General features: G+C 41.8%; 1 protein-coding gene across 3 annotated transcripts in view; it reads left to right on the top strand.

Moving 5' to 3' along the window:
- The window catches only part of sdk1a (sidekick cell adhesion molecule 1a), a 932616-nt gene that overhangs the window by 669584 nt on the left and 249882 nt on the right, over positions 1 to 13150 (top strand). For all 3 annotated transcript variants that reach the window (XM_043711904.2, XM_043711902.2, XM_043711903.2), the window contains one exon: positions 12208 to 12355. In XM_043711904.2, the coding sequence (XP_043567839.2) occupies positions 12208 to 12355 (148 nt within the window). The remainder of the gene's footprint in view (positions 1 to 12207; positions 12356 to 13150) is intronic.

Genomic DNA, 13150 nt, shown 5'->3' with positions numbered 1-13150 from the left:
ATTGCAGGCCAAGAGGTGGAACCAACTAAATTGCTCCTTCTATGAACCAATATAGGCTTGAAGGGCTGAATAGCCTCCTGTGCTATAATTATTCTATTCTGTGATTCCATGTAAGGATCAGTACATCAAGTCAGGTGGGGCAAACCATATTTGCTGCATGCAACCTTTGGTTCTTTTGCCAGTCATTTATTTCAGTATCTTAGGTTTCTTGACCCTTGTGCCAAAGAGAGCAATTTCTCTCTGTTCTATCTAGGCCCATAATGATTTTGAATACCTCTATAAAATCTTATCCCAAGCTTCTCCAATCTATTCATGTAACTGAAGGCCTTCTTCCTTAACATTATTCTCATATATCTGTTCTGCCACCTTCTGAATCTTCCACATCCCTCTTAAGAATGTGGTGCCCAGAACAGAACCAATGCAACAACATCATGTCAGTCTCCCAAATTACAGAAGTTATGGTGATCATGGGGGATTTCAATATGCAGGTGGGCTGGGAAGTGATTCGTAAGAAAAGGAATTTGAGAAATGTCTACAAATGGCTTTTTGGAGCAACTTGGCGTGGAGCCCACTAGGGAATGGGTAATACTGGATTTAGTGTTGTGCAATGTGGTAGACTTCGTAAGGGAGGTTAAGACGAAGGAACCCTTAGGAGGCAGTGATCATAATATGATATAACTTACTCTGCAGTTTGATAAGGAGAAGATAGAATCAGAGGTAACAGTATTACAGCTGAATAAAGGCAATCTCAGAGGCATGAGGGAGGAACTGGGTAAAATTGACTGGGAGAGGAGCCTAGCAGGAAAGACAGTGAAACAGCAATGGCAGGAGTTTCTGGGAGTAATTCAGGAGGCACAGCAGAGATTCATCCTTAGGAAAAAGAGCATGGTACAGGGAGAATGAGGCAACCATAACTGACAAGGGAAGTCAGGGATAGCATAAAAGCAAAAGTGAAACCATATAATGTGGCAAAGGACAGTGGGAAACCAGAGGAATGGGAAGCTTACAAAGATCAACAGAGGGCATCAAAAAAACAAATAAGGAGGGAGAATATTAAATATGAGGATAAGCTCGTTGGTAATATAAAGGAAGTCTGTAAGAGTTTTTTTTAGATAAATAAAGGGCATATCTGAGGGTAGCTTACCCTCGTATTTTCATGGTGGAAAACATGAGTAATATCACCAAAACTTCAAGTGAGTGAGGGGGGAGAGCTGAGTATGGTGGCCATCACCAAGGAGAAGGTGCTAGAAAAACTGAATAGCCTGAAGGCGGATAAATCACCTGGACCAGATGACTACACCCCAGAGTTCTAAAGGAGAGCGCTGAAGAAGTAGTGGAGGTGTTAGTGGTGATCTTTCAGGAATCATTAGAGTCACGGAGGGTCCCAGAGGATTGGAAAATCACTAACGTGACAACCCTGTTTAAAAAGGAAGTTAAGGCAAAAGACAGAAATTACAGACCGAGTAGCCTAACCTTGGTTGTGGGTAAGATCCTGGAATCCATTGTGAAGAATGAGATTTCTGAATACTTGGAAGTGTACAGTAAAATAGGGCAAAGTCAGCACGGTTTCATCAAGGGGAGGTCATGCCTGACAGATCTGCTAGAATTCTTTGAGGCAGGAATGAGCAGGTTAGACCAAGGGAAGCCAATGAATGTTATCTACCGGAAGACAAGGTTCCGCACAGGAGGCTACTGAGTCAAGTAAAGGCCCCTGGTGTTCAAGGCAAGGTGCTAACATGGATAGAAGCTTGATTGTCTGGCAGAAAGCAAATGATGAGGATTAAAGGGTCTTTCTCAGGATGGCAGCCGGTGACAAGTGGGGCTCCGCAAGGCTCAGTGTTAGGACCACAACTTTTCACTTTATAAATTAACGATCTAGATAAAGAAACTGAGGGCATTCTGGCTAGGTTTGCAGACAATACAAAGATAGGTAGAGGGACAGGTAGCATTGAGGAGGAGAGGATGCTGTAGAAGGATTTGGACAGGTTGGGAGAGTGGGCAAAGAAGTGTCAAGTGGAGTACAGTGCGGGAAAGTGTGAGGTCATGCACTTTGGTAGGAAGAATAGAGGCATGGACTGTTTTCTAAATGGCGAGAAAATTCAGAAGAATGAAATGCAAAGAGACTTGAAAGTTCTATTCCAGGATTCTCTCAAGGCAAACGCAATGATGGCATTTATTTTGAGAGGAAATGAATATAAAAGCAGGGATGTACTTCTGAGGGTCTATAAGGCTGTGGTCAGACCACATTTAGAAGTTTTGGGCCCCATATCTCAGGAAGGAAGTACTAGCCCAAGAGCATGATACAAGAGCTTCATGAGAATGGTCCCAAGAATGAAAAACTTGTCTGAATGGCAGAGCAGACCCGATTGGCTGAATGGCCTAATTTTTGCTGCTGTCTTATGGTCTTACGGCCTTAAGTGAAGAAGTGTGGTAAGCAAGTGCCCCCGTGCCATTTTGTAAATCAGTGATGATTAAGGCATTATCCTTGCGTACAGCCTAAATTGCCCACAATTTTCTCACTGCCCGCTGCATTTTCTCGGTATTGGATCTGAGCAGTTTGAGAGTTTTTTTTATTCAAAATATAATGAAGTGAAAATTGATCAGTCACCAGAATCCTGATTGCATGTATCATCTGATTTGCTGGTGAAATAGTTATACATTTTAAATTGATGACATCTTGTATGTTTTGTACAAGTTCAATGGAAAAAAAAGATTATTTCTAAGAGCAAGTTCTAGCTGTGATGGACGTCCTGTTCACAACCTTACCCCTCTGCTGCATGATGACCCAGTCTTCAGTGTTGATTGAGCATGGAGTTTCTCCTCTACTCCTTGAGTTGACTTTATCCTTCCTGATAGACAACCGCTTATTAGTTATCTGATAGTAAGTGTACATATTGGTACTACAACAAGCGGATCCCTCCATTTCGGGTCTGCTTCTCACCCCTCAGAAAATAGTAAAATCCAACCTTGTGTCTATTTATAAAGGTCAGCATCCCATTAGACTTTCTAACATTTCTCAACCTATCTGCAACATTCAATTATTTGGGCACATATATTCTCAGGTATCTCTGTTCCTCCATCCCCTTGCAAATAGTATCTTATGTTTATATTGCCTCTCCTCATTTGTCCTACCAAACTTTATCGCTTCACATTGTTCACTGCCATGTATTGACCCATTCTACCAGCTCATCTATGCCCTCTTGAAATCTATCACGTGTACTCCCAGGTTTGTATCATCTACAAAATTGTGCCCTGATAATACCAGTCTAAGTTATTGATGTGTATCAAGAAGAACTAACTCTAATTTCAAAATTGGTAAACAGAATTGTTGCTTCTACAATAGCTTTGTTAATGTCAATTTAGATAAAGAATTGGCTGAAGGTCAGTTAATGGATCATGAGAAATGATTATTTTACCGGAGGATGTGAAACATTGGGTTCCTAAAGGATCAGTCCTGGGATCCTTGCCCTTTTCATAGAGTCATAGAGATATACAGCACGGAAACAGACCCTTTTGTCCAACTTGTCCATGCCGCCCAGATATTCTAACCTAATCTAGTCCCATTTGCCAGCACTTGGGCCATACCCTTCTAAACCCTTCCTGTTCATATATCCATTTCATGATAACTATAAATGATTTGAATATTGAAGTACAAAGTAAAAATTTTTAATTTGCTAACAAAGTCAAACTGGGAGAAGTGACATTAGTGATTGTGGCATAAACTGACTATAATAGAACTAAGATAGGCAACCAGAATTGGTAGGCAAATGGGATTTACTACAGGGAAGTGTGGGGTAATAAATGTTAGCAAAAGGAAAAGGGAGAAACAAAGTAGATTTCAAACTCTCAGTTCTGAAGCCTGTACCAGAATAGGACGATCTTGACGTATATATTGGTGGAGCTTTGACATATTGAGAGAATGTGAGCAAAGCACGTGCGACTGTGGCTTCATAAGCAGAGGTATTGCATACCAAAACAGGGAACTTTTATAAATTTCTGGATGAACACAATTAATGAATTATTCAAAGTTTGGGTGAAGATTTGTAGCTCAGGTGCTCGTTGTTGTGGTTCTGTTCGCCGAGCTGGAAATTTTTGTTGCAAACATTTCGTCCCCTGTCTAGGTGACATCCTCAGTGCTTGGGAGCCTCCTGTGAAGCACTTCTGTGGTGTTTCCTCCGGCATTTATAGTGGCCTGTCCCTGCCGCTTCCGGTTGTCAGTTTCAGCTGTCCGCTGTAGTGGCCGGTATATTGGGTCCAGGTCGATGTGTTTGTTGATGGAGTTTGTGGATGAGTGCCATGCTTCTAGGAATTCCCTGGCTGTTCTTTGTTTGGCTTGCCCAATAATGTTAGTGTTGTCCCAGTCGAATTCATGTTGCTTGTCGTCTGCGTGTGTGGCTACTAAGGATAGCTGGTCGTGGCGTTTCGTGGCGTTTCGTGGCTAGTTGATGTTCATGAATGCGGATCGTTAGCTGTCTTCCTGTTTGTCCTATATAGTGTTTTGTGCAGTCCTTGCATGGGATTTTGTACACTACATTAGTTTTGCTCATGCTGGGTCCTTCGTTCTGGTGAGTTGTTGTCTGAGGGTGGCTGTTGGTTTGTGTGCTGTTATAAGTCCTAGTGGTCGCAGTAGTCTGGCTGTCTTAAATAAATTACAGAAGAAATGTCTGGCTGAAGGTGCAGGGCTATGGAACACATATTTAAGGTTTGGGTAAGAGCTGCAGGCAGGATATGAGAAAGAACCATTTACAATGTGAGCAATCATGATCTTGAACTTGCTACCCATGAGCCAGTGAGGTGGGAATGGATGGAAACAGAGACAATCTGTGTTTCCAAAGATACAATGGATTGGCATTTGAAGGAAATAAACATGCAGAGCTCAGGGATAGATTGAGGAAATGGAACTGACTAGATTGCTCTATGGAAGATCAGCATAGATTCAGTGGGTCGCATGGTTTTCTTCTGTGCTGTAAATCTCTATAATATCAACATATACCTTCCTCGAATCCCAAAAAACTAATCACTCTAACTGTTTCCTGTCATTCACCCTGCTTTGAGTCCATTCTGCCAGTGTCTCTTGCATTCCATGACCTTCTTACTTTGCTGACAAGCCCATTATGGATCACTATCAAATGCTTTTACAAAGTCCATACACACCGTATCATCGATCCTCCCTGTTAACTCATCAAAAAACTGAATCAAGTTGGTTAAACAGAACTTGCCTTTTCCAAATTCATGTTGGATTTCCTGAATTAATCTTCAGTTGTCCAATTTTCTTAGAGCTATACCCTGGGTTATATCTTTTTCATACCACCAAAAGATAAACTAACTTGCTTGTAATTGTTGGGTTTATCATTGCATCCTTTTTTGAACAACGATTTTCAATTTTCCAGTCCTCTGCCACTGCCTCTGTACCTAAAGAGAAGGTTATTACCAGCACTTCCACAATTTCCACCCTTCTCTCAGCATCCTTGAATTATCTGATCCAATTCTGGCAACTTATCATCCTTAAGTGCAATCAGCCTTTCTAGTAGTCTCTGTTTATTAACGTTTTTGGCTGTATCACAACTATTTCTTTTTTCACGCTGACTTTGACAGCATTTTCCTTCTTGGTTAAATAAAAACGATAAAAGTCCTATATAGTTGGGAAATGTGAAGGGAATAGTGAAGTTTATACTCTTTCAAATGTGGGTTAATCTTTATGAGAAAGAAGAACCAGCACAACTAAGAAATCCTAAATCTTACCCAAACCACAATCTTTGCTTTTTACCTCACTTAAGATTTTATAAAATTGGAGAGCAGGAACTTTTACATTGAGCACCCTCTCCTTAATCTATTTTCCATTGAAACCTGAACCTTTGAAGCTAATCAGCCTCCAACTGCCCCTCCAGACTTGACAGCATGCATGCTATCCTTATTTGAACAGACAGCCTATTCTCAAGCCAATTAAATGTGCAGCCCTCATGAAAATCAATACAGGTGACTGGTTCTCCCTGAGATGGGGATTTGGCATCTGGAAACAGAGGGAAAATCCTACATACATATGTCATTGCTCTTGATAATGTCTTCTCTTAATCTGTAATTTTGCTTGAAGCTTGCTAAGTATTTGATATTCTGACAAAGAAAGAAAAACTTACATTTATAATTACAACCAAAGTAACAATCCTGTCCAGCAGCAAATTACTGCAGGTGCTGGAATCAGTACTGGAAACAACAAATGCTGGAGGTCACAGAGGGGCGGACAGCATTCATGGAGAGAGAGAGCGAACTACTGTTTCGGGTCTCCTTGAGCCTCTATCAGAGCTGAAGTGAAGTGTGGAAGCGGGGACAGCATTTATGCTATAGTTTTGGGTGGGCAGATAGAGAAGGGGGGTGGGAATAGAGTGCTGATAGAGAAAAGATGCTGATAGTTCAGATTAAGTGATAAGAAAGCAAGAATGGCAGAACGATGGTGTGTCTCCTGCCAGACTTGAAATGACAGACACTGGGATGGTCAAGGGAAGAAAGGAACTCCATCAACAAACACATCGACCTGGACCCAATATACCAACCACTACAGCGGACAGCTGAAACTGACAACCGGAAGCGGCAGGGACAGACCACTATAAACACCGGAGGAAACATCAAAGAAGCGCTTCGCAGGAGGCTCCCAAGCACTGATGATGTCGCCTAGCCAGGGGACGAAACGTTTGCAACAAAAACTTCCAGCTCGGCGAACAGAACCACAGCAACGAGCACCCGAGCTACAAATCTTCGAAGAAAGGACTTGATAACAAGCTGAAAGGAAGAGAAGTCGTCATTCACAATTTGAAGGTGTTGAACTCAATATTAAGTCCAGAAAGCTGTAAAGTGCCTCGTCTGAAGATGAGATGTTGTTCCTCTACTTTGCGCTATGATTCACTGATACACTGTAGGATGCCCAGGACAGGCATCTAGGCATGCGACCAAGGTTAAGGAAGAAACAAGCTATTGTTTAGAAGGGCTGTTTTAGAAGGTGGAATAATCCAAACAGATGTGACATAGACAAAGGGCCGGGAGAATAGGATGGAGTCCTTGCAGGATGTAGGGTGTGACAAGTTGTGAAGGTAGCTATGCGAGTCCATGGCTTTGTAGTGAATGGCAGTGGACAGTTTATTTTCTGAAGTGGAAACAGAGGTCAAGGAAAGGAAAGGAAGTGTCAGAAATGGGCAAAGTGAAAGTTGTAGAGGGGTGGAAATTGGAAGCAAAATGAATGAAGTTTTCAAGGTCCCATTAGGAGCATGAAGTGGCACCACAGTAGTTGTCGATGTACCAATAGAAAAGTTGTGGGAAGGAGTCAATGTAAGACTGGAACAAAGATCATTCTACATACTCCATAAAGAGGCAGGTATAACTGGGACCCATGTGTGCTCATAGCCACTCCTTTAACTCGACAGAAATGAGATGAATTAAAGGAGAAATTGTTCAGTGAGGGAACAAGTTCAGTCAGGTGGAGGAGAGTGGTGGTGGATGGGAATTGTTCAGGCTTCTGGTCAAGGAAGAAGCCAAGAGCTCAGACCATCCTGGTGGGAAATGGAGGTGTTAGAGGGAACTGGGAATTGTCAATATAGTGGAGACTATCAGTGGAATTGCTGATGAAGGTGGGCAGGGTCTGGGCAAGTGGAGAGAGGATGGACTCAAGCTAGTAGTTAATGAGTTCAGCGGGGGAGGTTAATACAATGGGCCAACCAGGACAGTCTGGTTTGTGGATTTTGGAAAGGGCGTAGAAGCCGGCTGTTTGGGATTGGGACACCCTAGATTGGAGGCAGTAGGGGGAATGTCTCCTGAGGTAATGAAGTCGATGACAGTCCTGGTAACGATGGCTTGATATTTGGATGTGGGATTATGGTTCAGAGGACGGTTAGAAGAAGTGTCCGAGAGCTGACGTTGAGCTTCCTCAAGGTAAAGATCAGTGCACCAGACTAGTTGACATGGCTTGCTTCATCAGTAATTGTGGTTGACAAGGCCCTCAACCACATCTGAACTTTAACCCGTGTTTCAACCCTTACCCCTTCCCATCACTCACAACAGCGCGATTGGTTTCCCCTGTCCTCATTTGTCATCACGCCAGCCTCTGCATTCAAAGGATCATTCACAGCCATTTCAGACAACTGCAGCAGAATGCGACCACCAAACACATCTTCCCCTCATTCCCCCTGCCTGCATTTTGCAGAGATCATTCCCTCCAGGATATCCTAGTCCATTCCACAACCACCAATACCACCTCCCCCTCTCCATGGCACCTTCCCAAGTAACTGCAGAAAGTGCAACACCTGCCCCTTCACCTCCCTGCTCACCATACAAGGGCCTAAACAGTTTCTCCAGGTGAAGCAGCATTCCACCTGTACTTCCTGCAATCTTGTGTATTGTATTCACTGCACCCAATATGGCCTACAATGTGGTTTGGAGAAACCAAACGCGGACTCGGTAACCGCCTTGCAGAACACCTCCAGTCTGTGCACAAGCATGACCTCAACCTTCCCGTAGCTGGTTATTTTAACACAGCATCCTGTTTGCTTGCCTACATGTCTGTCCTGGGCATGCTGCAGTGTACCAGTGAATCATAGCTCAAGCCGGAGGAACAATATCCTATCTTCAGACTGGGCACTTTACAGCTTTCTGGACTTAACATTGAATTCAGCACCTTCCAAGTGTGAACAGTTTCTTCCCCTTCTTTTAGTTTGTTATCATATCCTTTCTCCCCTTCCCCATCCTAGTGTCTGTCGTTTCAAGTCTGACAGGAGACACACATTCTTCTGCCATTCTCACATTCCAATCATTTAATCTGTACTATGAGCAGCTTTTCTGTACCAGCACCCTACCATCTCCCCTTCCCCTCCCAAACAACACCATTAATGCGTTCCCTTCACATTTCAGTTCAGCTCTGATGAAGAATCATCAAGATTGAAACGTTAGCTTGTTCTCTCTCTCCATGGATGCTGTCTGACCTGCTGTGATCTCCAGAATTTGTTGTTTTCAGTAAAAATCCTGTCAAGTTCATGTGATGTGTTCTGTCTGTCCAGATTCATCAAGTTGTCCCCATAGACATATCCCCAATATGTCTACAAATTCAATTTTGTTTTCCTCTGCTCAGTATCTCAATCATTAGTTCTTTGAGTAATAAGGCATTGAATTGGTTTCTTAGTCATGAATTGTAACATGCTAAAATAAATTGATTAATCTTCATTGTATCAGTTGCAATATTGGTTTGAATTACAACAAAATATTGTACATCAATTCAGCTTTCAGCTGAGTAGATTTTCAGAACTAAACTAAACAGACTTCGGCCTGGGATTCTGGCATTATTACCTTGTTAATTGTTTTCTAATTTACTTTGTCATCTTTTCTCAAATTTTTTTTTTAAATTCTCTAAACGGGAGCTCCTTGTGACTTTGCTTGGAGAACCAAGCAAGTCATTGTCAATAATGAAAGGAGTTTACCGATAATCAGTAATATATATTACATATATCTGATATTTAGTAATCATGTAATTTACATAATACATTTGAGTTCAGCTCACGTTGAATGTTAAGCAGAAAATTCCACCCACTTAGATTTAATAACCTTTCCAAAACATTCATCATGATACCATTATACCACACTTTAAAGAAGAACATCCACCTAAAAAATCATGTTGATATTTATTAATAGTATCTTTTAAGGTGTTCGAGTGATAAAACTACATTTTAAACTCCTTTAAACACAATATTTCTGGTGAGAATTGATCAGATTTTATCTTTCAGAAAATAATTTACTATTTACTCACAGTTGTGTTGCTGGAACTGCATTAGTTCTTCAAACTTAACAGTTTCATGCTTATCTGCTCCACACACTGCTGGGTTTTATTTACATTTTGCCAAAAGGAAGCAAAGGATGGTGAGATAACAAATTCTGAGTTTTGAGATCTTGAGAAAGAATGCGATGAGACAGTCTTAATTTTATCATCATAGGAACGTAAGGAAAAGGAACAACATAACATATACTTGGATATTGTTGCTTGAATTTATGATTTCTCAGTTCAACTTTCTATGCTTAGTTTTAGGGTTAATTCAATGTCTTGTTTAGAATGTTGTATAGCATTAAATAAGTGATGCATTGTTTTGAAGTGGCCATGTAGGAGTTTGCTAAACAGTGGCAAATACGGATGCAGTTCCTTGAGAATTCTGAAAACACTCGTTTGATAAATAATTTGATCCAACCAACATTGATCAGTGGCAGATTGGCTCTTTGCATGAGTGCTAAGAATTATTTCCATTCACAGTGAAAAGTTGTAGGAAATGAGGTGCTCAGTGAAGAGCTTACCTGTTATGTTTCGATGATCTAATAAATTCATTTATATGCCTGCCTGCGTCAAGTGAAATTAGATTAATGAGGTCTGGCTATATACTTGATTTTGACTCTATATTAGGATTTTTCTGAGACAAATGTTGTCTCACGTGTGCTTTGGATGCACTTCCAATTTGTTTGCCCATATCTTTTCAAATCTGAAATTACAAAAAATAAAATCTAATTTTTGACATTGTTTCTTGGAATTTTATGATAAGATTCAAGAAAGTAGTCCAGGCAGTTCTTCTATAACACGATGGTTGCATTCTTGTGCAATCCCATGTTATAGTAAAATTGCGTTTTAGAAACAGTGCTTAAAGTGTTGGTGATGTGATCGCCTTACAGCCAACGCACACTTTAAAAGTTTGCCTTTTTGAAACAGTGTCCCCAATTTGGCAATCGCATTATAGTGAATTTGTGGTAATGAAATGCATGTTATATCAGAATGAATTGTACAGAACTCTGTTTGTAACTCCTTAGACGGTAAGTTGATCTGTGATAAGGTGTGTCCATTTATGATTCTGTACACTCAGGAAATTCATTGTATTAGAATCTTACAATGAAGACTCCTTAGGCCCAGCATCTCTAGACTAGCTATCTACAACTTGTGGATCCCAATTCCCTTGCCAATCTCCTGGAGCCCTGTCACATTTTATTCTCAAATAATTATTTCATTCTCTTAAGAAAGCCATAGTTGAATATGCCTTCACAACACTCTCTCACACTGTGTGGCAAAATGAAGAACTTACAAACACATGAACACTTACTTGCTGCATAGAAGAAAATCTTCACATGTCATTGCTCCCATTGTATTCCAATCACCTTACATCAGTGTCCTCTAGTTCTTAATCCTTCCACCATCAGGAACAGATTCTCCCTATTTATTCTGCCAGACTAGTCATGATTTTGAACACTTATATCATACCTCCTTGTAAGCTTCTCTTCAAACAGAATACCTCAATTTTCACTAGTCACTCTGTGTAGCTGATGATCCTAAGTACTGGAACCATGCTTATAAATCTTTTCCTTACTCTCTCTCCTGCCTTCCTTTGGCAGGTGCATTGGTCAGAGTTGAAAAATGTGGTGCTGGAAAAACACAGCAGGCCAGGCAGCATCTGAGGAGCAGGAGAATCTAGATTTCTCCAGCTTCCTCATTTCCCCTCCCCCCACCTTATCTCAGTCCCAACCCCCGGATTCAGCACCGCCCTCTTGACCTGCAATCTTCTTCCCGACCTCTCCGCCCCCACCCCCTCTCCGGCCTATCACCCTCACCCTCACCTCCTTCCACCTATCGTATTCCCAGCGCCCCCCCCCCCTACCTTTTATCTCAGCCCGCTTGGCACACCAGCCTCATTCCTGAAGAAGGGCTTATGCCCGAAATGTCGATTCTCCTGCTCCTCGGATGCTGCCTGGCCTGCTGTGTTTTTCCAGCACCACATTTTTCAACTCTGGTCTCCAGCATCTGCAGTCCTCACTTTCTCCCAGGTGCATTGGTCAGAAGTGATACAATACTCCCCTTTAGACTGAATCAACATTTCACACAGGTTGGTCATAGCATCCTTACTCTGTACTCTATGCCCCTATTTATGAAGCCCCAAGATGTTGTCTGGTTTATTACCCACTTTGTTAAACTGCCCTACCATTGGTGATGAGTAGATGTACATTCCGAGGTGTCTCTGCTACTGCACTTGTGTATGACGTGAAATCGACAAATCTAGAATTTAACTTCAACTTTTAGCAGAATTACAATGAAGTTGCTTGACCTGACTTTGTGTGTTTTTAAACATACATTGAGAAGAACCTCCAATTGCCATATCGGCTATCTAACCGTTCAATTTTGCTTTGTTGTTTTGTGCCACTCTGAAGATTCACCATGGACAGTACAGTTACCCAACATTAATCCAGGAGTGATGCACATTACTGTGCATGGGTTAACACCAGCCCGGTCATACCAGTTCCGCATGTGCGCAGTGAACCAGCTAGGAAAAGGACAGTACAGCACAGAAACCAACAGGTATGTTACTTTTTCAAGAACCAAGCAAAGTTTGCACAGTATTATTTTTGTGTTAGTCCAAAGTATTTGCTATGAGTGACAATGTACTGAACTGTTTCCTGTCCTTGTTGACCGCTTTGATTCTTTTACTCAACTACTGGCCCAACTGGAAATTGATTTTTAAATATATTAATTCAATTGAATGCCTTTTCTATTTGAAATGGTCTAGATGCATTTACGTTTCACTACACATCGTAAAAAAGTGCTGTAGTTCCAAATTGCAAAGCCAAAATCTTTGTCTTCTCCTTCAGCATTCATGGGGTGGCACGGTGGCACAGTGGTTAGCACTGCTGCCTCACAGCACCAGGGTCCCAGGTTTGATTCCAGCCTCAGGCGACTGTCTGTGTGGTGTTTGCACACTCTCCCTGTGTCTGCATGGGTTTCTTCCGGGTGTTCCGGTTTCCTTTCACAGTCCAAAGATGTGCAGGTCAGATAAATTAGCCATGCCAAATTGCCCATAGTATTAGGTTCATTAGTCAGAGGGAAATGGGTCTGGGTGGGTTACTCTTTGGAGGGTCGGTGTGGACTGGTTGGGCCGAAGGGCCGGTTTCCACTCTGTGGGAGGGAACCTAATCTAATCTAATCTAACTTGATCATTGTATACATTTGAGGCAGAGATGGACAAATGTTTAGTCCTTCAGTAAATCAAGAGATTGGACAATGAGTGGTAAAGTGAAGTTGAGGCAGAAGATCAGCCCTGATCATATTCAATGGCAGTGTAGGCTTGAGATGCTTTGTGATCTACTCCTGTTCCTT

The sequence above is a fragment of the Chiloscyllium plagiosum genome, unplaced genomic scaffold, assembly GCF_037043375.1.
Source record: "Chiloscyllium plagiosum isolate Xiang-an unplaced genomic scaffold, Cpla_swu_hap1 HiC_scaffold_20, whole genome shotgun sequence".
NCBI classification, from domain to species: domain Eukaryota; kingdom Metazoa; phylum Chordata; class Chondrichthyes; order Orectolobiformes; family Hemiscylliidae; genus Chiloscyllium; species Chiloscyllium plagiosum.
The sequence above is the reverse complement of the archived record's forward strand: the minus strand, read 5'-3'. Positions and strand labels throughout refer to the sequence as shown.